General features: G+C 49.3%; 1 protein-coding gene and 1 long non-coding RNA gene across 2 annotated transcripts in view; both read left to right on the top strand.

The window, feature by feature from the left end:
* The first annotated feature begins 579 nt into the window (after nucleotides 1–579).
* On the top strand, nucleotides 580–1,844 carry LOC130275891 (uncharacterized). The gene is made up of 3 exons (XR_008844941.1): nucleotides 580–684; nucleotides 1,257–1,307; nucleotides 1,707–1,844. It is a non-coding gene; the product is annotated as an uncharacterized LOC130275891 (long non-coding RNA).
* A 9,950-nt stretch (nucleotides 1,845–11,794) lies between these two features.
* Nucleotides 11,795–27,893, top strand: part of SWAP70 (switching B cell complex subunit SWAP70) — a 64,640-nt gene continuing 48,541 nt past the window's right edge. Inside the window, exon 1 of the mRNA XM_056528000.1 lies at nucleotides 11,795–11,950. Within this exon, the coding sequence (XP_056383975.1) occupies nucleotides 11,855–11,950 (96 nt within the window). The 5' untranslated portion in view covers nucleotides 11,795–11,854. The remainder of the gene's footprint in view (nucleotides 11,951–27,893) is intronic.

Genomic DNA, 27,893 nt, shown 5'->3' with positions numbered 1-27,893 from the left:
AAGGCGCCCGCCTACAGGTAGACTTCTCGCGTCAGAATTCTGGCTTCTTTGAGCCTCTGGCTCTAGATGATCCCTTCCTTGTCGATCCTGATCCTCTGCCACATCCAGAACTTCTATATTGCCTGTTACCTTGTGGAGATCGATCCCTCCTGAGTTGATTATAGCGCCCGCGAAAGCACTTCTCTGATAAAGGAAGGTTCTTCCCCTTCTTGTTGGAGAGCTCCTCCATAATGGTGTCAAGTTCAGGACCGAATAGTTTAGCCGGATTGAACTCCAGATTACCAAGAATGTGCTTGGAATGACTGTCTCCAGGTCATGGTCTTAACCAAAGAGCCCTCCTAGCAGCGGAGGATAGGGCCATATTTCTGGAAGCTAACTTCACCTGTTGACAATTGGAATCATATAGGTAGTCCATACCTAGGTTAACCTATTTAAAGGACCTAAGTAAGTCCTGTCTACTGACCCCAGAGTCTATGTCATCCTGTATTCTTGAAAGCCAAGATCTCATAGCTCTTATGACCTCAAAGGAGGCATTCCCTACAGCACACTGGCTGGAAGATGCTGTATACGATCTTCTAAGAGTGACCTCCATGCGTCGGTCCATGGGATCCTTGAGACTAGAACCGTCATCAGATGGGATAATGGTTCTCTTAGAAAGCTTGGCGATGGCGTAATCCACCTTTGGTGGGTTGACCCAATCCTTAGATTTTTTCTTGATCCAGGGGGTAAAGGGTTTTAAACCTTTTATTTATAGCAGGTGCTTTTTCTGGGTTGATCCATTCTGCCTTCATTAAATCTAGGACCGTGTCCTCGATCGGAAAAACTCTGGTCCCCGTAGAAGTGGAAGGAGCGTCTTCCCGGGTGGCTGGTGCATTCTCTGCTTGCACAGCTCTGATAAATTTCGGAAACTTCTCCACAGGGAAAAATACTTTCCCCTGTAGCTCCTCTTCCCCTGAACTAGATGATTTTGTCTCATCTATAACCCTGAATTCCTCATCAGAGAGTACAACTACAGGCCTATCACCTTGTCTGAGCTTCTTCTTAGGAGGAGGAGCAGTGGTTAATGAATCCTTCAATTCTTTGATGGAAGAAAAAAACGAAATCCTTAACCCAACAGAACATGTCCTGCATAGAAGGCTCAGCGTGTGGTGGTAACTTGGGGGGCGACAGGTGGAAGCGATAGGATAATCGTATCCGTCTGGAAGAGGAGTCTTGCATGAGTTACACTCCAAATGCTTCCTCTTGATTTCCCATAGGCCTCCCTGCGCCCTCCTGACCCTCCTGCATCCATAGAAGACATCTAAGAGGTAAGAGAAAGATTTAAAATTTAAGGAAAAAAAATCAACTCGCAAGTATAAATGGACTCCTCCCATCAGGGCAGTAAGAATACCTATTTCTCAGGTAGATTAAGTGTGGAAACAACACACCGAATAGGGTTATACGTCTAGTAGCTTTCAGACAATAGTCCTCTGGCTCCTAGAGACCAGAGCCAGGCTAGGGGGCGTTTAAATAGCCGCAAAATTGCGCCAAAAAATATAAGCCCCTCCCACTTCCGGGTCCCGGTACTTTAAGAAGAAATCAAATCTCTTACCTCTAACTCTAGGAACCTTTACCTAACAATACCACCTAAGCACACTTGATCTCTAACAAATTTGGGCTCCCCCTGTTAAAAACCGATTCCTCTCTGCTCTGTACGGATCCGCCAGAAGTGACGTCCCGCAAAATCCTCGGACTACAGGAAAATGGCGCCAAAACCGGAAGTGTGGCTAGAGCGAGGTCCGCGAACTCTTCCCGGACCAAAGACAGATGGCGGTGCGCACCAACCGGCGGACTCTACCTGCAAGAAAGGAAAAATAAGTAGGTAGGGGGAGCGTGGACGTCCATGGTCACACTAGGACAGACAAAAAACTCACTGTTCTAGTGCTGGTGCTTTATACCAGGGGAGGGGGGAGGTCCCGGGGGATTTTTTATTTAAATTATTAAAAAATCCCAGGTCCCATTTGCTTACAGGGGCGGAGACACACCCCACATTGTGCTGCTGAGGGGCGCTAGGGAAGTCTTGGAGATGGGAGTGAGAAGTTCGGATTATAGAAGATGTTAGTGTGAGGCCATTAGCAGATCGGAGAGAACGTGTAGGATGGTAGACGGAGATGAGAGAGGAGATGTAGGGAGGTGCAGCATTGTGGAGAGCTTTGTGTATGAGGATTGTGTACTGTATTCTGGACTGAATTGGTAACCAGTGTAGTGACTGGCACCGGGAGGAGGCGTCGGTGTAGTGACTGGCACAGGGAGGAGGCATCAGTGTAGCGACTGGCACAGGGAGGAGGCATCAGTGTAGCGACTGGCACAGGGAGGAGGCGTCGGTGTAGCGACTGGCACAGGGAGGAGGCGTCGGTGTAGTGACTGGCACAGGGAGGAGGCGTCGGTGTAGTGACTGGCACAGGGAGGAGGCATCAGTGTAGCGACTGGCACAGGGAGGAGGCGTCGGTGTAGAGACTGGCACAGGGAGGAGGCGTCGGTGTAGTGACTGGCACAGGGAGGAGGCGTCGGTGTAGCGACTGGCACAGGGAGGAGGCGTCGGTGTAGTGACTGGCACAGGGAGGAGGCGTCGGTGTAGTGACTGGCATAGCGAGGAGGCGTCGGTGTAGTGACTGGCACAGGGAGGAGGTGTCGGTGTAGGGACTGGCACAGGGAGGAGGCATCAGTGTAGCGACTGGCACAGGGAGGAGGCGTCGGTGTAGTGACTGGCACAGGGAGGAGGCGTCGGTGTAGGGACTGGCACAGGGAGGAGGCATCAGTGTAGTGACTGGCACAGGGAGGAGGCGTCGGTGTAGCGACTGGCACAGGGAGGAGGCGTCGGTGTAGCGACTGGCACAGGGAGGAGGCGTCGGTGTAGCGACTGGCACAGGGAGGAGGCGTCGGTGTAGGGACTGGCACAGGGAGGAGGCGTCTGTGTAGCGACTGGCACAGGGAGGAGGCGTCGGTGTAGCGACTGGCACAGGGAGGAGGCGTCGGTGTAGCGACTGGCACAGGGAGGAGGCGTCGGTGTAGCGACTGGCACAGGGAGGAGGCGTCGGTGTAGCGACTGGCACAGGGAGGAGGCGTCGGTGTAGTGACTGGCACAGGGAGGAGGCGACTGTGTAGTGACTGGCACAGGGAGGAGGCGTCGGTGTAGTGACTGGCACAGGGAGGAGGCGTCGGTGTAGAGACTGGCACAGGGAGGAGGCGTCGGTGTAGCGACTGGCACAGGGAGGAGGCGTCGGTGTAGCGACTGGCACAGGGAGGAGGCGTCTGTGTAGCGACTGGCACAGGGAGGAGGCGTCGGTGTAGCGACTGGCACAGGGAGGAGGCGTCGGTGTAGCGACTGGCACAGGGAGGAGGCGTCTGTGTAGCGACTGGCACAGGGAGGAGGCGTCGGTGTGTAGTGAGTGGCACAGGGAGGAGGCGTCGGTGTAGTGACTGGCACAGGGAGGAGGCGTCGGTGTAGTGACTGGCACAGGGAGGAGGCGTCTGTGTAGCGACTGGCACAGGGAGGAGGCGTCGGTGTAGCGACTGGCACAGGGAGGAGGCGTCGGTGTAGCGACTGGCACAGGGAGGAGGCGTCGGTGTAGCGACTGGCACAGGGAGGAGGCGTCGGTGTAGCGACTGGCACAGGGAGGAGGCGTCGGTGTAGCGACTGGCACAGGGAGGAGGCGTCGGTGTAGCGACTGGCACAGGGAGGAGGCGTCGGTGTAGCGACTGGCACAGGGAGGAGGCGTCGGTGTAGTGACTGGCACAGGGAGGAGGCGTCGGTGTAGTGACTGGCACAGGGAGGAGGCGTCGGTGTAGTGACTGGCACAGGGAGGAGGCGTCGGTGTAGGGACTGGCACAGGGAGGAGGCGTCGGTGTAGGGACTGGCACAGGGAGGAGGCGTCGGTGTAGGGACTGGCACAGGGGGGAGGCGTCGGTGTAGGGACTGGCACAGGGAGGAGGCGTCTGTGTAGCGACTGGCACAGGGTGGAGGCGTCTGTGTAGCGACTGGCACAGGGAGGAGGAGTCGGTGTAGTGACTGGCACAGGGAGGAGGCGTCTGTGTAGCGACTGGCACAGGGAGGAGGCGTCGGTGTAGCGACTGGCACAGGGAGGAGGAGTCGGTGTAGCGACTGGCACAGGGAGGAGGCGTCGGTGTAGTGACTGGCACAGGGAGGAGGAGTCGGTGTAGTGACTGGCACAGGGAGGAGGCGTCGGTGTAGTGACTGGCACAGGGAGGAGGCGTCGGTGTAGTGACTGGCACAGGGAGGAGGAGTCGGTGTAGTGACTGGCACAGGGAGGAGGCGTCTGTGTAGCGACTGGCACAGGGAGGAGGCGTCTGTGTAGCGACTGGCACAGGGAGGAGGCGTCGGTGTAGGGACTGGCACAGGGAGGAGGCGTCTGTGTAGGGACTGGCACAGGGAGGAGGCGTCTGTGTAGCGACTGGCACAGGGAGGAGGCGTCTGTGTAGCGACTGGCACAGGGAGGAGGCGTCTGTGTAGCAACTGGCACAGGGAGGAGGAGTCGGTGTAGCGACTGGCACAGGGAGGAGGCGTCGGTGTAGTGACTGGCACAGGGAGGAGGAGTCGGTGTAGTGACTGGCACAGGGAGGAGGCGTCGGTGTAGTGACTGGCACAGGGAGGAGGAGTCGGTGTAGTGACTGGCACAGGGAGGAGGCGTCGCTGTAGTGACTGGCACAGGGAGGAGGAGTCGGTGTAGTGACTGGCACAGGGAGGAGGCGTCGGTGTAGTGACTGGCACAGGGAGGAGGAGTCGGTGTAGTGACTGGCACAGGGAGGAGGCGTCTGTGTAGCGACTGGCACAGGGAGGAGGCGTCGGTGTAGCGACTGGCACAGTGAGGAGGCGTCTGTGTAGCGACTGGCACAGGGAGGAGGCGTCGGTGTAGCGACTGGCACAGGGAGGAGGCGTCGGTGTAGTGACTGGAGAGGAGAGAGTTTGGCTGCGGCATTAAGGATGGACTGGAGAGGAGAGAGTTTGGCTGCGGCATTAAGGATGGACTGGAGAGGAGAGAGTTTGGCTGCGGCATTAAGGATGGACTGGAGAGGAGAGAGTTTGGCTGCGGCATTAAGGATGGACTGGAGAGGAGAGAGTTTGGCCTATTAGTAAAGAGTTACAGTAGTCGGCCGGAGGGAATCAAAGCAATAATGAGAGTTTTAGCAGATTCAGTCGTGAGAAACGGGCGGATTCTGGAAATGTTTTTGAGATGCAGGAGACAAGAACGTGAAAGAGACTGAATATGGGGAGTGAGAGACAGATCAGAGTCAAGTATAATCCAAGACAGCGAGACTGCTGCCCGGGAGTTATGGTAGAAACACATACCGAGATGGAAATGTCAGGGGGGATGTCTGAGACAGCAGAGACAGTCACTGGTATTCTGTAGGAGTGCAGGGGTGATGTCTGAGACAGCAGAGAGACAGTAACTGGTATTCTGTAGGAGTGCAGGGGGGATGTCTGAGACAGCAGAGAGACAGTCACTTGTATTCTGTAGGAGTGCAGGGGGGATGTCTGAGACAGCAGAGAGACAGTCACTGGTATTCTGTAGGAGTGCAGGGGGGATGTCTGAGACAGCAGAGAGACAGTCACTGGTATTCTGTAGGAGTGCAGGGGGGATGTCTGAGACAGCAGAGACAGTCACTGGTATTCTGTAGGAGTGCAGGGGTGATGTCTGAGACAGCAGAGAGACAGTCACTGGTATTCTGTAGGAGTGCAGGGGGGATGTCTGAGACAGCAGAGACAGTCACTGGTATTCTGTAGGAGTGCAGGGGTGATGTCTGAGACGGCAGAGAGACAGTCACTGGTATTCCGTAGGAGTGCAGGGGGGATGTCTGAGACAGCAGAGACAGTCACTGGTATTCTGTAGGAGTGCAGGGGTGATGTCTGAGACAGCAGAGAGACAGTCACTGGTATTCTGTAGGAGTGCAGGGGGGATGTCTGAGACAGCAGAGACAGTCACTGGTATTCTGTAGGAGTGCAGGGGTGATGTCTGAGACGGCAGAGAGACAGTCACTGGTATTCTGTAGGAGTGCAGGGGGGATGTCTGAGACAGCAGAGAGACAGTCACTGGTATTCTGTAGGAGTGCAGGGGGGATGTCTGAGACAGCAGAGACAGTCACTGGTATTCTGTAGGAGTGCAGGGGTGATGTCTGAGACGGCAGAGAGACAGTCACTGGTATTCTGTAGGAGTGCAGGGGGGATGTCTGAGACAGCAGAGAGACAGTCACTGGTATTCTGTAGGAGTGCAGGGGGGATGTCTGAGACAGCAGAGACAGTCACTGGTATTCTGTAGGAGTGCAGGGGGGATGTCTGAGACAGCAGAGAGACAGTCACTGGTATTCTGTAGGAGTGCAGGGGGGATGTCTGAGACAGCAGAGAGACAGTCACTGGTATTCTGTAGGAGTGCAGGGGGGATGTCTGAGACAGCAGAGAGACAGTCACTGGTATTCTGTAGGAGTGCAGGGGTGATGTCTGAGACAGCAGAGAGACAGTCACTGGTATTCTGTAGGAGTGCAGGGGGGATGTCTGAGACAGCAGAGACAGTCACTGGTATTCTGTAGGAGTGCAGGGGGGATGTCTGAGACAGCAGAGAGACAGTCACTGGTATTCTGTAGGAGTGCAGGGGGGATGTCTGAGACAGCAGAGAGACAGTCACTGGTATTCTGTAGGAGTGCAGGGGGATGTCTGAGACAGCAGAGAGACAGTCACTGGTATTCTGTAGGAGTGCAGGGGGGATGTCTGAGACAGCAGAGAGACAGTCACTGGTATTCTGTAGGAGTGCAGGGGGGATGTCTGAGACAGCAGAGAGACAGTCACTGGTATTCTGTAGGAGTGCAGGGGGGATGTCTGAGACAGCAGAGACAGTCACTGGTATTCTGTAGGAGTGCAGGGGGGATGTCTGAGACAGCAGAGAGACAGTCACTGGTATTCTGTAGGAGTGCAGGGGTGATGTCTGAGACAGCAGAGAGACAGTCACTGGTATTCTGTAGGAGTGCAGGGGGGATGTCTGAGACAGCAGAGAGACAGTCACTGTAAGGGGTCAAGGAGAGAGTTCTCGGAGAGATAGCGGATAAGGCGGGAGTAGACCAAGTGTTCCAGGAGTTTGGAGATAAAGGGGAGATTTGAGACGGGTCGATAGTTGGCTGCACAGGACGGGTCCAGAGATGGTTTTTTCAATAGTGGGGTTATGATCGAGTGTTTGATGGAGGAGGGAAAGAGCCCAGAAGAGAGGGAGAGGTTAAAGATTTTAGTTAGGTGACAGCTGATAGCAGGAGAGAGAGACTGGATGAGGTGTGAGGACATGGGGGTCACTAGAGCAGGTAGTGGGGCGCACGGAGGAGCCTGGAAACCTCATCCTCCGTTGAAGAATTACAACTCCCATCATGCCCTAAAAAAAGTTTAGTAATTTGAAGGGGATCTTTTCTATATGAATCAGTGTTTCTCAACCAGTGTGCCTCCAGCTGTTGCAAAACAAAAACTTTAAAACTTTATAAATAACAAATCCCAGATATGACGCCAAAGTGTGGACACAACCTTATAACTTATACATTGTGGATTTCCTGACCCTATGCTGCCACCTGCAGACCGTATCCGGTAGTGCAGCTGTGAGCTCCAATAAAAATCAATGGATTTATAAAAACCCTGTTCACATGCAGCAGATTTTCTGATTGTAGTTTGAAACCCAGAAACATTTACACACCTTATACTACAGGGACAGGGATAGATCTATTACCAGACCTCATATCATGTCTGAGAGCCCCGCCCCCAGTATGACATCACTAATATAATATAATAGTAATATAGTGACATGTGATCATAGCCCCACCCCCAGTATGACATCACTAATATAATATAATAGTACTATAATGACATGTGATCACAGCCCCGCCCCCTGTATGACATCACTGATATAATATAATAGTAATATAATGACATGTGATCACAGCCCCGCCTCCTGTATGACATCACTGATATAATATAATAGTAATATAATGACATGTGATCACAGCCTCGCCTCCTGTATGACATCACTGATATAACATAATAGTAATATAATGACGTGATCACAGCCCCGCCCCCTGTATGACATCACTGATATAATAGTAATATAATGACATGTGATCACAGCCCCGCCCCCTGTATGACATCACTGATATAATATAATAGTAATGTAATGACATGTGATCACAGCCCCGCCCCCTGTATGACATCACTGATATAATATAATAGTAATATAATGACATGTGATCACAGCCCCGCCCCCTGTATGACATCAATGATATAATATAATAGTAATATAATGACATGTGATCACAGCCCCGCCCCCTGTATGACATCACTGATATAATATAATAGTAATATAATGACATGTGATCACAGCCCCGCCCCCTGTATGACATCACTGATATAATATAATAGTTATATAATGACATGTGATCACAGCCCCGCCCCCTGTATGACATCACTGATATAATATAATAGTAATATAATGACATGTGATCACAGCCCCACCTCCTGTATGACATCACTGATATAATATAATAGTTATATAATGACATGTGATCACAGCCCCGCCCCCTGTATGACATCACTGATATAATATAATAGTAATATAATGACATGTGATCACAGCCCCACCTCCTGTATGACATCACTGATATAATATAATAGTAATATAATGACATGTGATCACAGCCCCACCCCCTGTAGGACATCACTGATATAATATAATAGTTATATAATGACATGTGATCACAGCCCCGCCCCCTGTATGACATCACTGATATAATATAATAGTTATATAATGACATGTGATCACAGCCCCGCCCCCTGTATGACATCACTGATATAATATAATAGTAATATAATGACATGTGATCACAGCCCCACCTCCTGTATGACATCACTGATATAATATAATAGTAATATAATGACATGTGATCACAGCCCCACCCCCTGTATGACATCACTGATATAATAGTAATATATTTTCTTGATACACAGAACAGATCTCATGTCACCACCAGAGGGCGCAGGTCTCCCACTCTATAGACTGAGCACAGTGAGGGTCCCGTCTGTACTCTGCAGCCCCCCATGGATCCGCTCTATAAGAACAATATTAAAATAAGGATTAAAAAAAGAACAAAACTGGGTTTTAGCATAAAAGTCTCCAGTAAAAATGTGCAGCTGAACTGCTGTATCTAAGCCTAGTATGTGTGATACCAACGCTCTGCATCTAATCCTGTCCTTTGTGATACAGTCTGCTGAGATAATGTATCTAATCCTCTAATGTGTGATCCAGTCTGCTGAGATAATGTATCTAATCCTCTAATGTGTGATACATTCTGCTGAGATAATGTATCTAATCCTCTAATGTGTGATACATTCTGCTGAGATAATGTATCTAATCCTCTAATGTGTGATCCAGTCTGCTGAGATAATGTATCTAATCCTCTAATGTGTGATACATTCTGCTGAGATAATGTATCTAATCCTCTAATGTGTGATACATTCTGCTGAGATAATGTATCTAATCCTCTAATGTGTGATCCAGTCTGCTGAGATAATGTATCTAATCCTCTAATGTGTGATACATTCTGCTGAGATAATGTATCTAATCCTCTAATGTGTGATACATTCTGGTGAGATAATGTATCTAATCCTCTAATGTGTGATACAGTCTGCTGAGCTGCTGTTTCTAAGCCTGTCATGTGTGATACAGCCTGCTAATCCCATGTATTGAATCTTATCATGTGTGATACTAATAATCTGTATCTAATCATATGTGATACTGCCTGCTGAGCTAATGTATCTAAACCTATGATGTGATACTGTCTGTCCTCTCATGTGTATACTCTTGATGAGGACCCAGTGTTATCATGTGTGATACTAACAATCTGTATATAATCCTATCATGTGTGATACTAACAATCTGTATCTAATCCTATCATGTGTGATACTAACAATCTGTATCTAATCCTATCATGTGTGATACTAACAATCTGTATCTAATCCTATCATGTGTGATACTAACAATCTGTATCTAATCCTATCATGTGTGATACTAACAATCTGTATCTAATCCTATCATGTGTGATACTAACAATCTGTATCTAATCCTATCATCTGTATCTAATCCTATCATGTGTATCTAAGCCCGTCAGGTGTGATACAGTGACTTCACTACTTGTTATGTCAGGTCAGTATTGAGCAGAGTAGTAGTGTGTGACCGGATGCAGCAGAGCTGACTGTGTCGTTAGGGCTGAGGGTTTGTTGCAGTGTGTCAGTCACTGATTTATGAGTTTCTGTCTATATTGTTCTCTGCAGATGTTTTGGCTTTCACTTCCCTCTTTGGCACCAAATCTGGGTGACAGACGGCGGGCGGGGGTGGGGAGGGGGCACCTGGGTCCCCCAGAGACTGCAGCGCCCCCCACATATAAGACAGTGGGCGACATGTGATCGAGAGTGAAAACTCTGTAAATTGCCAGGAAATTATGCATTAATAAATTACTATAAAAAACATATAAAAAACCACAAATAATACATCAGAGGAGAAACATCTGACAACTGGGACCCCAAGATCCGAGGAAGGACCCCCAGGTCCACAGCTGCTGCTTTATACATCTATTAGGACACACATGTGTATGATGATGTTCTGCAGCAGCTGAGTTGCGAATGATGATGTTCTGCAGCAGCTGAGGTGTGTATTATGAGGTTCTGCAGTAGCTGAGATGTGTATTATGAGGTTCTGCAGTAGCTGAGGTGTGTATTATGAGGTTCTGCAGTAGCTGAGGTGTGTATTATGAGGTTCTGCAGTAGCTGAGGTGTGTATTATGAGGTTCTGCAGTAGCTGAGGTGTGTATGATGATGTTCTGCAGCAGCTGAGGTGTGTATTATGAGGTTCTGCAGTAGCTGAGGTGTGTATTATGAGGTTCTTCAGTAGCTGAGGTGTATATTATGAGGTTCTGTAGTAGCTGAGGTGTGTATGATGATGTTTTGCAGCAGCTGAGGTGTGTATGATGAGGTTCTGCAGTATCTGAGGTGTGTATGATGATGTTCTGCAGCAGCTGAGGTGTGTATTATGAGGTTCTGCAGTAGCTGAGGTGTGTATTATGAGGTTCTGCAGTATCTGAGGTGTGTATTATGAGGTTCTGCAGTAGCTGAGGTGTGTATGATGATGTTCTGCAGTAGCTGAGGTGTGTATGATGATGTTCTGCAGTAGCTGAGGTGTGTATTATGATGTTCTGCAGCAGCTGAGGTGTGTATTATGAGGTTCTGCAGTAGCTGAGGTGTGTATTATGAGGTTCTGCAGCAGCTGAGGTGTGTATTATGATGTTCTGCAGTAGCTGAGGTGTGTATTATGAGGTTCTGCAGTATCTGAGGTGTGTATTATGAGGTTCTGCAGTAGCTGAGGTGTGTATGATGATGTTCTGCAGTAGCTGAGGTGTGTATGATGATGTTCTGCAGCAGCTGAGGTGTGTATTATGATGTTCTGCAGCAGCTGAGGTGTGTATTATGAGGTTCTGCAGTAGCTGAGGTGTGTATGATGATGTTCTGCAGCAGCTGAGGTGTGTATGATGATGTTCTACAGCAGCTGAGGTGTGTATTATGAGGTTCTGCAGCAGTGAGGCCCCTGGACCCCAGAGCTTACAATCTATCTGAGTAACAGGCAGATTACAGTCCTGGAATGGGGAAGTAGCGGGGGCTGTGATTGGCGGAGCGGGTCACATGATGGGGAGGAGGTGACCTGAGAAGTGTCAGGAGCCTCAGGCGGCACAAGGTCCTGGATACGGTAGAAGAAGGAACTTGGTGTCGTTCTCCTCCGGAGACATCATGGCCCTGAAGGAGGATCTGCTGAAGCCCATCTGGCACGCCTTCACCGCCCTGGACGTGGACAAGTGCGGCAAAGTCTCCAAGTCTCAGCTAAAGGTGAGGAGGACGGCGAGGGGTTAATGTGCTGCTTGTTACACTACAACCCCCAGCATGTGGGCTCTGTATACCTGGGGTCTGAACTACTACTCCCAGCATAACCCTATTGTATAGTCATAGTCATCATGGTGGGATGTATACACCTGCGCTGCTCCCCCTGTATACACCTGCGCTGCTCCTCCTGTATACACCTGCGCTGCTCCCCCTGTATACACCTGCGCTGCTCCTCCTGTACACACCTGCGCTGCTCCCCCTGTATACACCTGCGCTGCTCCCCCTGTATACACCTGCGCTGCTCCCCCTGTATACACCTGCGCTGCTCCTCCTGTACACACCTGCGCTGCTCCCCCTGTATACACCTGCGCTGCTCCCCCTGTATACACCTGCGCTGCTCCCCCTGTATACACCTGCGCTGCTCCCCCTGTATACACCTGCGCTGCTCCTCCTGTACACACCTGCGCTGCTCCCCCTGTATACACCTGCGCTGCTCCTCCTGTACACACCTGCGCTGCTCCCCCTGTATACACCTGCGCTGCTCCCCCTGTATACACCTGCGCTGCTCCCCCTGTATACACCTGCGCTGCTCCTCCTGTATACACCTGCGCTGCTCCCCCTGTATACACCTGCGCTACTCCCCCTGTATACACCTGCGCTGCTCCCCCTGTATACACCTGCGCTGCTCCCCCTGTATACACCTGCACTGCTCCTCCTGTATACACCTGCGCTGCTCCCCCTGTATACACCTGCGCTGCTCCCCCTGTATACACCTGCTCTGCTCCTCCTGTATACACCTGCGCTGCTCCTCCTGTATACACCTGCGCTGCTCCCCCTGTACACACCTGCGCTGCTCCCCCTGTACACACCTGCGCTGCTCCCCCTGTACACACCTGCGCTGCTCCCCCTGTATACACATGCGCTGCTCCCCCTGTATACACCTGCGCTGCTCCCCCTGTATACACCTGCGCTGCTCCTCCTGTATACACCTGCGCTGCTCCTCCTGTATACACCTGCGCTGCTCCTCCTGTATACACCTGCGCTGCTCCCCCTGTATACACCTGCGCTGCTCCCCCTGTATACACCTGCGCTGCTCCCCCTGTATACACCTGCGCTGCTCACCCTGTATACACCTGCGCTGCTCCCCCTGTATACACCTGCGCTGCTCCCCCTGTATACACCTGCGCTGCTCCTCCTGTATACACCTGCGCTGCTCCCCCTGTATACACCTGCGCTGCTCCTCCTGTATACACCTGCGCTGCTCCCCCTGTATACACCTGCGCTGCTCCCCCTGTATACACCTGCGCTGCTCCCCCTGTATACACCTGCGCTGCTCCCCCTGTATACACCTGCGCTGCTCCCCCTGTATACACCTGCGCTGCTCCCCCTGTATACACCTGCGCTGCTCCCCCTGTATACACCTGCGCTGCTCCCCCTGTATACACCTGCGCTGCTCCTCCTGTATACACCTGCGCTGCTCCTCCTGTATACAACTGCAATACTCCGCCTGTATTCACCTGCGCTGCTCCCCCTGTATACACCTGCGCTGCTCCCCCTGTATACACCTGCGCTGCTCCCCCTGTATACACCTGCGCTGCTCCCCCTGTATACACCTGCGCTGCTCCCCCTGTATACACCTGCGCTGCTCCCCCTGTATACACCTGCGCTGCTCCCCCTGTATACACCTGCGCTGCTCCCCCTGTACACACCTGCGCTGCTCCCCCTGTACACACCTGCGCTGCTCCCCCTGTATACACCTGCGCTGCTCCCCCTGTATACACCTGCGCTGCTCCCCCTGTATACATCATCGTCATCATCCTGTACTCAGCTCTCTCTATATATATATATAACCTTCAGCTTTGCCTCCATCTTGTTGCTTTAGTTTGACTATAACTCCCATTCTCCTCTCCCACACACAATATGATGAGGTAACGTGACCCTGATCACATGACACAGCGATGGCGGCAGAGCAGCTCCTCGGGGGCGGTCAGGCAGGTTCTGCAGCCCCTCAGATTTCTACAATGAATATTCTATATATAAACATACGAGACATCTCCCCCGAGTGATGGTCTCTCCCCCGAGTGATGATCTCTCCCCCGAGTGATGATCTCCCCCCCGAGTGATGATCTCCCCCCCGAGTGATGATCTCTCCCCCGAGTAATGATCTCTCCCCCGAGTGATGATCTCTCCCCCGAGTAATGATCTCTCCCCCGAGTGATGATCTCACCCCCGAGTGATGATCTCTCCTGAGTGATGATCTCCCCCGAGTGATGATCTCCCCCCCGAGTGATGATCTCCCCCCCGAGTGATGATCTCTCCCCCGAGTGATGATCTCTCCCCCGAGTGATGATCTCTCCCCCGAGTGATGATCTCTCCCCCGAGTGATGATCTCTCCCCCGAGTGATGATCTCTCCCGAGTGATGATGTCTCCCCCGAGTGATGATCTCTCCCCCGAGTGATGATCTCTCCCCCGAGTGATGATCTCTCCTGAGTGATGATCTCTCCTGAGTGATGATCTCTCCTGAGTGATGATCTCTCCCCCGAGTGATGATCTCTCCCCCGAGTGATGATCTCTCCCCGAGTGATGATCTCTCCCCGAGTGATGATGTCTCCCCCGAGTGATGATGTCTCCCCCGAGTGATGATCTCTCCTGAGTGATCTCTCCCGAGTGATGGTCTCTCCCCCGAGTGATGATCTCCCCTCCGAGTGATGATCTCCCCTCCGAGTGATGATCTCTCCCCCGAGTGATGGTCTCTCCCCCGAGTGATGATCTCTCCCCCGAGTGATGATCTCTCCCCCGAGTGATGATCTCCCCCCCGAGTGATGACCTCCCCCCCGAGTGATGATCTCCCCCCCGAGTGATGATCTCCCCCCCGAGTGATGATCTCCCCCCCGAGTGATGATCTCCCCCCCGAGTGATGATCTCCCCCCCGAGTGATGATCTCTCCCCCGAGTGATGGGCGAGTGATGATCTCTCCCCCGAGTGATGATGTCTCCCCCGAGTGATGATGTCTCCCCCGAGTGATGATGTCTCCCCCGAGTGATGATGTCTCCCCCGAGTGATAATCTCTCCTGAGTGATGATCTCTCCTGAGTGATCTCTCCCGAGTGATGGTCTCTCCCCCGAGTGATGATCTCCCCTCCGAGTGATGATCTCCCCTCCGAGTGATGATCTCTCCCCCGAGTGATGATCTCTCCCCCGAGTGATGATCTCCCCCCCGAGTGATGATCTCCCCCCCGAGTGATGATCTCCCCCCCGAGTGATGATCTCCCCCCCGAGTGATGATCTCCCCCCCGAGTGATGATCTCCCCCCCGAGTGATGATCTCCCCCCCGAGTGATGATCTCTCCCCCGAGTGATGGGCGAGTGATGATCTCTCCCCCGAGTGATGATGTCTCCCCCGAGTGATGATGTCTCCCCCGAGTGATGATGTCTCCCTCGAGTGATGATGTCTCCCCCGAGTGATGTTGTCTCCCCCGAGTGATGATGTCTCCCTCGAGTGATGATATCTCCCCCGAGTGATGATCTCTCCCCCGAGTGATGATGTCTCCCCCGAGTGATGTTCTCTCCCCCCAGTGATGTTCTCTCCCCCCAGTGATGTGATGATCTCTCCTGAGTGATGTGATGATCTCTCCTGAGTGATGTGATGATCTCTCCTGAGTGATGTGATGATCTCTCCTGAGTGATGTGATGATCTCTCCCCTGAGTGATGTGATGATCTCTCCTGAGTGATGTGATGATCTCTCCTGAGTGATGTGATGATCTCTCCTGAGTGATGTGATGATCTCTCCTGAGTGATGTGATGATCTCTCCCCTGAGTGATGTGATGATCTCTCCTGAGTGATGTGATGATCTCTCTCCTGAGTGATGTGATGATCTCTCTCCTGAGTGATGTGATGATCTCTCTCCTGAGTGATGTGATGATCTCTCCTGAGTGATGTGATGATCTCTCTCCTGAGTGATGTGATGATCTCTCCCCTGAGTAATGTGATGATCTCTCTCCTGAGTGATGTGATGATCTCTCCCCTGAGTGATGTGATGATCTCTCCCCTGAGTGATGTGATGATCTCTCTCCAGAGTGATGTGATGATCTCTCTCCTGAGTGATGTGATGATCTCTCCTGAGTGATGTGATGATCTCTCCCCTGAGTGATGTGATGATCTCTCTCCTGAGTGATGTGATGATCCCTCCTGAGTGATGTGATGATCTCTCCTGAGTGATGTGATGATCTCTCCTGAGTGATGTGATGATCTCCCCTGAGTGATGTGATGATCTCTCCTGAGTGATGTGATGATCTCTCCTGAGTGATGTGATGATCTCTCCTGAGTGATGTGATGATCTCTCCTGAGTGATGTGATGATCTCTCCCCTGAGTGATGTGATGATCTCTCCCCTGAGTGATGTGATGATCTCTCTCCTGAGTGATGTGATGATCTCTCTCCTGAGTGATGTGATGATCTCTCTCCTGAGTGATGTGATGATCCCTCCTGAGTGATGTGATGATCTCTCCTGAGTGATGTGATGATCTCTCTCCTGAGTGATGTGATGATCTCTCCTGAGTGATGTGATGATCCCTCCTGAGTGATGTGATGATCTCTCCTGAGTGATGTGATGATCTCTCCTGAGTGATGTGATGATCTCTCCTGAGTGATGTGATGATCTCTCCTGAGTGATGTGATGATCTCTCCTGAGTGATGTGATGATCTCTCTCCTGAGTGATGTGATGATCTCTCCTGAGTGATGTGATGATCTCTCCCCTGAGTGATGTGATGATCTCTCCTGAGTGATGTGATGATCTCTCCCCTGAGTGATGTGATGATCTCTCCCCTGAGTGATGTGATGATCTCTCCCCTGAGTGATGTGATGATCTCTCTCCTGAGTGATGTGATGATCTCTCCCCTGAGTGATGTGATGATCTCTCCTGAGTGATGTGATGATCTCTCTCCTGAGTGATGTGATGATCTCTCTCCTGAGTGATGTGATGATCTCTCCCCTGAGTGATGTGATGATCTCTCCTGAGTGATGTGATGATCTCTCTCCTGAGTGATGTGATGATCTCTCTCCTGAGTGATGTGATGATCTCTCTCCTGAGTGATGTGATGATCTCTCCCCTGAGTGATGTGATGATCTCTCCCCTGAGTGATGTGATGATCTCTCCTGAGTGATGTGATGATCTCTCCCCTGAGTGATGTGATGATCTCTCCCCTGAGTGATGTGATGATCTCTCCCCTGAGTGATGTGATGATCTCTCCCCTGAGTGATGTGATGATCTCTCCCCTGAGTGATGTGATGATCTCTCTCCTGAGTGATGTGATGATCTCTCCCCTGAGTGATGTGATGATCTCTCCTGAGTGATGTGATGATCTCTCCTGAGTGATGTGATGATCTCTCCCCTGAGTGATGTGATGATCTCTCTCCTGAGTGATGTGATGATCTCTCCCCTGAGTGATGTGATGATCTCTCCTGAGTGATGTGATGATCTCTCCTGAGTGATGTGATGATCTCTCTCCTGAGTGATGTGATGATCTCTCCCCTGAGTGATGTGATGATCTCTCCTGAGTGATGTGATGATCTCTCCTGAGTGATGTGATGATCTCTCTCCTGAGTGATGTGATGATCCCTCCTGAGTGATGTGATGATCTCTCCCCTGAGTGATGTGATGATCTCTCTCCTGAGTGATGTGATGATCTCTCCTGAGTGATGTGATGATCTCTCCTGAGTGATGTGATGATCTCTCCCCTGAGTGATGTGATGATCCCTCCTGAGTGATGTGATGATCTCTCCCCTGAGTGATGTGATGATCTCTCCTGAGTGATGTGATGATCTCTCTCCTGAGTGATGTGATGATCTCTCTCCTGAGTGATGTGATGATCCCTCCTGAGTGATGTGATGATCTCTCTCCTGAGTGATGTGATGATCTCTCTCCTGAGTGATGTGATGATCCCTCCTGAGTTATGTGATGATCTCTCTCCTGAGTGATGTGATGATCTCTCCTGAGTGATGTGATGATCTCTCCCCTGAGTGATGTGATGATCTCTCTCCTGAGTGATGTGATGATCTCTCCCCTGAGTGATGTGATGATCTCTCCTGAGTGATGTGATGATCTCTCCTGAGTGATGTGATGATCTCTCCCCTGAGTGATGTGATGATCTCTCCTGAGTGATGTGATGATCTCTCCCCTGAGTGATGTGATGATCTCTCTCCTGAGTGATGTGATGATCTCTCCTGAGTGATGTGATGATCTCTCCTGAGTGATGTGATGATCTCTCCCCTGAGTGATGTGATGATCTCTCCTGAGTGATGTGATGATCTCTCCCCTGAGTGATGTGATGATCTCTCTCCTGAGTGATGTGATGATCTCTCCCCTGAGTGATGTGATGATCTCTCCTGAGTGATGTGATGATCTCTCCCCTGAGTGATGTGATGATCTCCCCTGAGTGATGTGATGATCTCTCCTGAGTGATGTGATGATCTCTCCTGAGTGATGTGATGATCTCCCCTGAGTGATGTGATGATCTCTCTCCTGAGTGATGTGATGATCTCTCCTGAGTGATGTGATGATCTCTCCTGAGTGATGTGATGATCTCTCCTGAGTGATGTGATGATCTCTCCTGAGTGATGTGATGATCTCTCTCCTGAGTGATGTGATGATCTCTCTCCTGAGTGATGTGATGATCCCTCCTGAGTGATGTGATGATCTCTCTCCTGAGTGATGTGATGATCTCTCTCCTGAGTGATGTGATGATCTCTCTCCTGAGTGATGTGATGATCTCTCCTGAGTGATGTGATGTGATGATTTCTCCTGAGTGATGTGATGATCTCTGCCCTGAGTGATGTGATGATCTCTCCCCTGAGTGATGTGATGATCCCTCCTGAGTGATGTGATGATCTCTCCTGAGTGATGTGATGATCTCTCCCCTGAGTGATGTGATGATCTCTCCCCTGAGTGATGTGATGATCTCTCCCCTGAGTGATGTGATGATCTCTCCCCTGAGTGATGTGATGATCTCTCCTGAGTGATGTGATGATCTCTCTCCTGAGTGATGTGATGATCTCTCCCCTGAGTGATGTGATGATCCCTCCTGAGTGATGTGATGATCTCTCTCCTGAGTGATGTGATGATCTCTCCCCTGAGTGATGTGATGATCTCTCCCCTGAGTGATGTGATGATCTCCCCTGAGTGATGTGATGATCTCTCTCCTGAGTGATGTGATGATCTCTCCCCTGAGTGATGTGATGATCTCTCCTGAGTGATGTGATGATCTCTCCCCTGAGTGATGTGATGATCTCTCCCCTGAGTGATGTGATGATCTCTCCCCTGAGTGATGTGATGATCTCTCCCCTGAGTGATGTGATGATCTCTCCCCTGAGTGATGTGATGATCTCTCCTGAGTGATGTGATGATCTCTCCCCTGAGTGATGTGATGATCTCTCCTGAGTGATGTGATGATCTCTCTCCTGAGTGATGTGATGATCTCTCCTGAGTGATGTGATGATCTCTCCTGAGTGATGTGATGATCTCTCCCCTGAGTGATGTGATGATCTCTCCCCTGAGTGATGTGATGATCTCTCCTGAGTGATGTGATGATCTCTCCCCTGAGTGATGTGATGATCTCTCCCCTGAGTGATGTGATGATCTCTCCTGAGTGATGTGATGATCTCTCCCCTGAGTGATGTGATGATCTCTCCTGAGTGATGTGATGATCTCTCCCCTGAGTGATGTGATGATCTCTCCCCTGAGTGATGATCTCTCCTGAGTGATGTGATGATCTCTCCCCTGAGTGATGTGATGATCTCTCCTGAGTGATGTGATGATCTCTCCTGAGTGATGTGATGATCTCTCCTGAGTGATGTGATGATCTCTCTCCTGAGTGATGTGATGATCTCTCCTGAGTGATGTGATGATCTCTCCCCTGAGTGATGTGATGATCTCTCCTGAGTGATGTGATGATCTCTCCCCTGAGTGATGTGATGATCTCTCCCCTGAGTGATGTGATGATCTCTCCTGAGTGATGTGATGATCTCTCCTGAGTGATGTGATGATCTCTCCCCTGAGTGATGATCTCTGCTGAGTGATGATCTCTCCTGAGTGCTTCCCATCAGTGCTGTGGACCAGGTGAATGCTGGGAGTTGTAGTTCTGGCCGAGTCTTGTTTTCTCCTCGGATTCAGATCTCCAGGAAGGAAAAGGTGAAAAAACAACAAAGCAACAAAGTAACAGAGTCAGAGAGTAACGGTCATGTGTGTATATATATATATATATATATATCTGCCCTGAGGTGACATTATGTAAGGTCTTATTATTACTGGGAGTGCTGAGACTTGTAGTGTTGCCAGCAGAAGACTCCATGTGTAGGGGGGGGGGGGGGGGTCGGTTCCCTGGAGTCCGGATGTGGTCGGCGACTTCTAGTATTTCGGATGAATCTTCTCGTCCACCTGCGGAGGAAGTTGTGAAACCTCCAATCACTTAAAGGGACAGCGCGCCGCACACATGTCTGCTCTACTTTGGTGTCATTTCCTCTTTAAGATATAAAAAAATCCTCAACACAAATAATTCCCAGAATCCTCTTCTAAAATCTTATCTGTTTCTGGGAAAGCTGGGTGATGTAGTGATAGCGCCCCCTTGGGCTTTCTGACTGTCCTGATCAGATGTGTTGAGTTTTGCTCCAGTATGAGGACAGGACATGTATTATTGTATGACAAGAGAGATTTGCCCCTCAGGACCCTGGGAAAGCTGGGTGATATAGAACCATGTTAGGTTTTGTCACACAGCTTTCCCAGTGTCCTGATTATCAGATGTTTTCTAGTTTTTCACCAGTATGGGTACAGGACATGTGTTACTGTATGACAAAGTAAATTTCCCATTCAGGAGATGAGGAAAGCTGGGTGATGTTGTTAGATTACTTCCCTGGGGGTTGTTGCCCAACTTTTTTAGTGTCCTGATTATCAGATATTTCTTGTTTTTCATCAGTATGGGTACAGGGCATGTATTACAAAGTACATTTTCCATTCAGAAGCCAGGAAAGCTGGGTGATATAGTTATATGGTTCCTTTAGGGGTGATCATACAGCTTTCTCAATGTCCTGATCATTAGATGTATCTAGTTCGTAGTCAATAGGTTATAGGGTCTACAAGTCAGATTTGTGATTCAGGAAACTGGGAAAGCTGGGAAATGTAGTCATTTTGCTTCATCAGAGGTTGTGACTCATCTTTCTGAGTGTCCTGATCCTTAAATGTTTCTAGTTTAACAATGATGTGGGTACTGTTTGTTTATTGTATGAAAAGACAGATTAGCTATTCAGGCGCCTTGGAAAGCAGGGTGGCGAGCGCTGTGTGTTGTTTGCTCTGGTGTGTTTCTTCTGTAGCAGTGATGACGTGTGGCGGTGATCAGTGATGCAGGGTGAAGTATCTGTTGTCAGAGTCACCTGTACAGAACGTCCCCGGGCCCCTCCCCCCCCATCCCCCTGAGAGCTTAGCGCCCCCTCTGGTCACTGTCACTGAATGGTTTCTACATTGCAGCAGTCTGTGACTATCACAGGACTTTTCTCTGGGGCAGTGTGTGCGGATTACAGCAGGTACAAGGAGATGGGAAATACAGGTGAAGGTTTACTCTAAGCCCCTCCCTCCACATCATACAGCTCCTCGTGGGCGGGGCTAAGAAAACCCCTTTACTGAATGTAGCAATTGCCCTTAATTTCAGAACTGGAATCCCCCCTCCCTGTGATCAGAGATGGTCCCATAAACAGGTCGGAACCAGAACAATGGACCTTACAAGGGGCCGGCAGAACGTGACCGAGGACGTGACCCCAACGACTCCCGCAACGTCCTGATACCTAATCCCCCCCCTTTATATGTGACAATGGACCTGTCCGGAGGGAGCATGCATTATAGATGCCGTCCATCACTACCACTCATATAACCAGTCAGGGGAGAACACAGGCGGCACAGTATGTACTGTACGGTACGGTGATCCCCTGAGACCCCAATGAGAGGACACGGACCTCGTCTGCACCTCCATATTGCGTCTTATTTATTTGTAGGGTTATTGTCCCTCTAAGATTTTCAGATATTGAAGTGTCGGCTGTACAGCAGTGTTATATGGGCGCTATACGGTACTATTATTTGTACAACACTGTTGTGTAAGCACTATGTGGCAGTATTATGTGGGCACTGTATGGTCCTATTATTTGTACAGTACTGTTGTGTAAGCACTATGTGGCAGTATTATGTGGGCACTGTATGGTGCCATTATTTGTACAGTACTGTTATGTAAGCATTATGTGGTAGTATTATGTGGGCACTGTATGGTCCTATTATTTGTACAACACTGTTATGTAAGCACTATGTGGCAGTATTATGTGGGCACTGTATGGTCATATTATTTGTACAGTACTGTTATGTAAGCACTATGTGGCAGTATTATGTGGGCACTGTATGGTGCTATTATTTGTACAGTACTGTTATGTAAGCACTATGTGTCAGTATTATGTGGGCACTGTATGGTGCCATTATTTGTATAGTACTGTTATGTAAGCACTATGTGGCAGTATTATGTGGGCACTGTATGGTGCTATTTGTACAGTGCTGTTATGTAAGCATTATGTGGCAGTATTATGTGGGCACTGTATGGTGCTATTATTTGTACAGTGCTGTTATGTAAGCACTATGTGGCAGTATTATGTGGGCACTGTATGGTGCTATTTGTACAGTACTGTTGTGTAAGCACTATATGGCAGCATTACGTGGGCACTGTATGGTGCTATTATTTGTACAGTACTGTTGTGTAAGCACTGTGTCAGTATTATGTGGGCACTGTATGGTGCTATTTGTACAGTGCTGTTATGTAAGCATTATGTGGCAGTATTATGTGGGCACTGTATGGTCCTATTATTTGTACAGTGCTGTTATGTAAGCATTATGTGGCAGTATTATGTGGGCACTGTATGGTCCTATTATTTGTACAGTACTGTTGTGTAAGCACTATATGGCAGCATTACGTGGGCACTGTATGGTGCTATTATTTGTACAGTACTGTTGTGTAAGCACTATGTGGCAGTATTATGTGGGCACTGTATGGTGCTATTATTTGTACAGTACTGTTATGTAAGCACTATGTGGCAGTATTATGTGGGCACTGTATGGTCCTTTTATTTGTACAGTGCTGTTATGTAAGCACTATGTGGCAGTATTATGTGGGCACTGTATGGTCCTATTATTTGTACAGTGCTGTTATGTAAGCACTATGTGGCAGTATTATGTGGGCACTGTATGGTCCTATTATTTGTACAGTACTGTTATGTAAGCACTATGTGGCAGTATTATGTGGGCACTGTATGGTCCTATTATTTGTACAGTACTGTTGTGTAAGCACTATGTGGCAGCATTACGTGGGCACTGTATGGTGCTATTATTTGTACAGTACTGTTGTGTAAGCACTATGTGGCAGCATTACGAGGGCACTGTATGGTGCTATTATTTGTACAGTACTGTTGTGTAAGCACTATGTGGCAGTATTATGTGGGCACTGTATGGTCCTATTATTTGTACAGTACTGTTGTGTAAGCACTATGTGGCAGTATTATGTGGGCACTGTATGGACCCTATTATTTGTACAGTACTGTTATGTAAGCACTAAGTGGCAGTATAATGTGGGCACTGTATGGTGCTATTTGTACAGTACTGTTGTGTAAGCACTATGTGGTAGTATTAAGTGGGCACTGTATGGACCCTATTATTTGTACAGTACTGTTATGTAAGCACTATGTGGCAGTATTATGTGGGCACTGTATGGTCCTATTATTTGTACAGTACTGTTATGTAAGCACTATGTGGCAGTATTATGTGGGCACTGTATGGTCCTATTATTTGTACAGTACTGTTGTGTAAGCACTATGTGGCAGTATTATGTGGGCACTGTATGGTCCTATTATTTGTACAGTACTGTTGTGTAAGCACTATGTGGCAGTATTATGTGGGCACTGTATGGTCCTATTATTTGTATAGTACTGTTGTGTAAGCACTATGTGGCAGTATTATGTGGGCACTGTATGGACCCTATTTTTTGTACAGTACTGTTGTGTAAGCACTATGTGGCAGTATTATGTGGGCACTGTATGGTCCTATTATTTGTACAGTACTGTTATGTAAGCACTATGTGGCAGTATTATGTGGGCACTGTATGGTCCTATTATTTGTACAGTACTGTTGTGTAAGCACTATGTGGCAGCATTACGTGGGCACTGTATGGTGCTATTATTTGTACAGTACTGTTGTGTAAGCACTATGTGGCAGCATTACGAGGGCACTGTATGGTGCTATTATTTGTACAGTACTGTTGTGTAAGCACTATGTGGCAGTATTATGTGGGCACTGTATGGTCCTATTATTTGTACAGTACTGTTGTGTAAGCACTATGTGGCAGTATTATGTGGGCACTGTATGGACCCTATTATTTGTACAGTACTGTTATGTAAGCACTAAGTGGCAGTATAATGTGGGCACTGTATGGTGCTATTTGTACAGTACTGTTGTGTAAGCACTATGTGGCGGTATTATGTGGGCACTGTATGGTGCTATTATTTGTACAACACTGTTATGTAAGCACTATGTGGCAGTATTATGTGGGCACTGTATGGTCCTATTATTTGTACAGTGCTGTTATGTAAGCACTATGTGGCAGTATTATGTGGGCACTGTATGGTGCTATTATTTGTACAGTACTGTTACAGAGTGCACGGAGGAATAACCAAGTGCGCGGAGGAATAACCGAGTGCACGGAGGGATAAGAGAGTGCGCGGAGGGATAAGAGAGTGCGCGGAGGGATAAGAGAGTGCGCGGAGGGATAAGAGAGTGCACGGAGGGATAAGAGAGTGCGCGGAGGGATAAGAGAGTGCGCGGAGGGATAACCGAGTGCGCGGAGGGATAACCGAGTGCGCGGAGGGATAAGAGAGTGCGCGGAGGGATAAGAGAGTGCGCGGAGGGATAACCGAGTGTGCGGAGGGATAAGAGAGTGCGCGGAGGGATAACAGAGTGTGCGGAGGAATAACAGGTGGGATAACCCGGAACGATCTAGACAGAGCGCTGTGACTACCATCAGATCCCTGAGATCTCTGTGTGATATCATAACAAAACAACATAAAATACACAGAAGTATAAGGTGCAAATCACAGGAATCACAGGAATCACAGGAATCACAGGAATCACAGGAATCACAGGAATCACAGGAATCACAGGAGGCCTCCGACACCTCTCATGTGATATTAGGTGAACGGACAGACAAACCGGTGAAACCGCATAACTACAGTACAGGAAAAACGTGTCATTTATTACCAGACCCCAGAATGTGCACAATAGTAGTAATAATAATAGCAGCGATATTCTGGGGCATAAACGCCTGTTATTCTTACTGTTACTACACTGCTCAAAAAACTAAAGGGAACACTGCGATAACACATCCTAGATCTGAATGAACTAATCATATGAAATCCTTTCCTCTTTACATAGATGAATGCGCTGACAACAAAATCACCAAAAATGATCAATGGAAATCATTAACCCCTGGAGGTCTGGATATGGAGTCACCCTCAAAATCACAGTGGAAAACCCCACTACAGGCTGATCCTACTTTATGTAATGTCCTTAATACAAGTCCCAATGAGGCTCAGTAGTGTGTGTGGCCTCCACGTGCCCGTATGACCTCCCCGCCTGGGCATGCTCCTGATGAGGTGGAGGATGGTCTCCTGAGGGATGTCCTCCCAGACCTGGACTAAAGCATCCGCCAACTCCTGGACAGTCTGTGGTGGATGGAGCGAGACGTCCCAGATGTGCTCAATCGGATTCAGGGGAACGGGCGGCCAGTCCATAGCATCAATGCCTTCCTCTTGTAGGAACTGCTGACGCACTCCAGACACATGAGGTCTAGCATTGTCTTGTATTAGGAGGAATCCAACCGCACCATCATATGGTCTCACAAGGGGTCTGAGGATCTCATCTCAGTACCTAATGGCAGTCAGGCTATCTCTGGCAAGAACATAGAGGGCTGTGTGGCCCCCCAAAGAAATGTCACCCCACACCATTACTGACCCACCGCCAAACCGGTCATGCTGGAGATGTTGCAGGCAGCAGAACGTTTTCCACGGCGTCTCCAGACTCTGTCACATGTGCTCAGTGTGAACCTGCTTTCATCTGTGAAGAGCACAGGGCGCCAATGGTGAATTTGCCAATCTTTGTGTTCTCTGGCAAATACCAAACGTCCTGCACGGTGTTGGGCTGTAAGCACAACCCCCACCTGTGGATGTCGGGCCCTCATACCACCCTCATGGAGTCTGTTTCTGACCGTTTGAGTGGACACATGCACATTTGTGGCCTGCTGGAGGTCATTTTGCAGGGCTCTGGCAGTGCTCCTCCTGCTCCTCCTTACACAAAGGCGGAGGTAGCGGTCCTGCTGCTGGGTTGTTGTCCTCCTACAGCCTCCTCCACGTCTCCTGATGTAGTGGCCTGTCTCCTGGTAGCGCCTCCATGCTCTGGACACTACACTGACAGACACGACAAACCTTCTTGTCACAGCTTGCATTGATGTGCCATCCTGGATGAGCTGCACTACCTGAGCCACTTGTGTGGGTTGTAGACTCCATCTCATGCTACCACTAGAGTGAAAGCACCGCCAGCATTCAAAAGTGATCAAAACATCAGCCAGGAAGTATAGGAACTGAGAAGTGGTCTGTGGTCACCACCTGCAGAACCACTCCTTTATTGGGGGTGTCTTGTTAATTGCCTATAATTTCCACCTGTTGTCTGTTCCATGTGAAATTGATTGTCAATCAGTGTTCTTCCTGAGTGGACAGTGGGATCTCACACAAGTGTCAGTGACTTGGAGTTACATTGTGTTGTGTAAGTGTTACCTTTATTTTATTTTTTTAGCAGTGTATTATACAGCACCCCTGTGTTACTATTATACAGCGCTCCTTTGTTACTATTATACAGCGCTCCTGTGTTACTATTATACAGCGCTCCTGTGTTACTATTATACAGCGCTCCTGTGTTACTATTATACAGCGCTCCTGTGTTACTATTATACAGCGCCCCTGTGTTACTGTTATACAGCGCTCCTGTGTTACTATTATACAGCGCTCCTGTGTTACTATTATACAGCGCTCCTGTGTTACTATTATACAGCGCTCCTGTGTTACTGTTATACAGCGCTCCTGTGTTACTGTTATACAGCGCTCCTGTGTTACTGTTATACAGCGCTCCTGTGTTACTGTTATACAGCGCTCCTGTGTTACTGTTATACAGCGCTCCTGTGTTACTGTTATACAGCGCCCCTGTGTTACTATTATACAGCGCTCCTGTGTTACTGTTATACAGCGCTCCTGTGTTACTGTTATACAGCGCCCCTGTGTTACTATTATACAGCGCTCCTGTGTTACTATTATACAGCGCTCCTGTGTTACTATTATACAGCGCTCCTGTGTTACTATTATACAGCGCTCCTGTGTTACTATTATACAGCGCCCCTGTGTTACTATTATACAGCGCTCCTGTGTTACTATTATACAGCGCCCCTGTGTTAATATTATACAGCGCTCCTGTGTTACTATTATACAGCGCTCCTGTGTTACTATTATACAGCGCTCCTGTGTTACTATTATACAGCGCTCCTGTGTTACTATTATACAGCGCTCCTGTGTTACTGTTATACAGCGCCCCTGTGTTACTATTATACAGCGCTCCTGTGTTACTATTATACAGCGCTCCTGTGTTACTATTATACAGCGCTCCTGTGTTACTATTATACAGCGCTCCTGTGTTACTATTATACAGCGCTCCTGTGTTACTATTATACAGCGCCCCTGTGTTACTATTATACAGCGCCCCTGTGTTACTATTATACAGCGCCCCTGTGTTACTATTATACAGCGCCCCTGTGTTACTATTATACAGCGCCCCTGTGT

Source organism: Hyla sarda, chromosome 6, assembly GCF_029499605.1.
Source record: "Hyla sarda isolate aHylSar1 chromosome 6, aHylSar1.hap1, whole genome shotgun sequence".
Taxonomy (NCBI): Eukaryota; Metazoa; Chordata; class Amphibia; order Anura; family Hylidae; genus Hyla; species Hyla sarda.
Note: the sequence above shows the minus strand (reverse complement) of the source record. Positions and strands in the feature narration are given on the sequence as shown.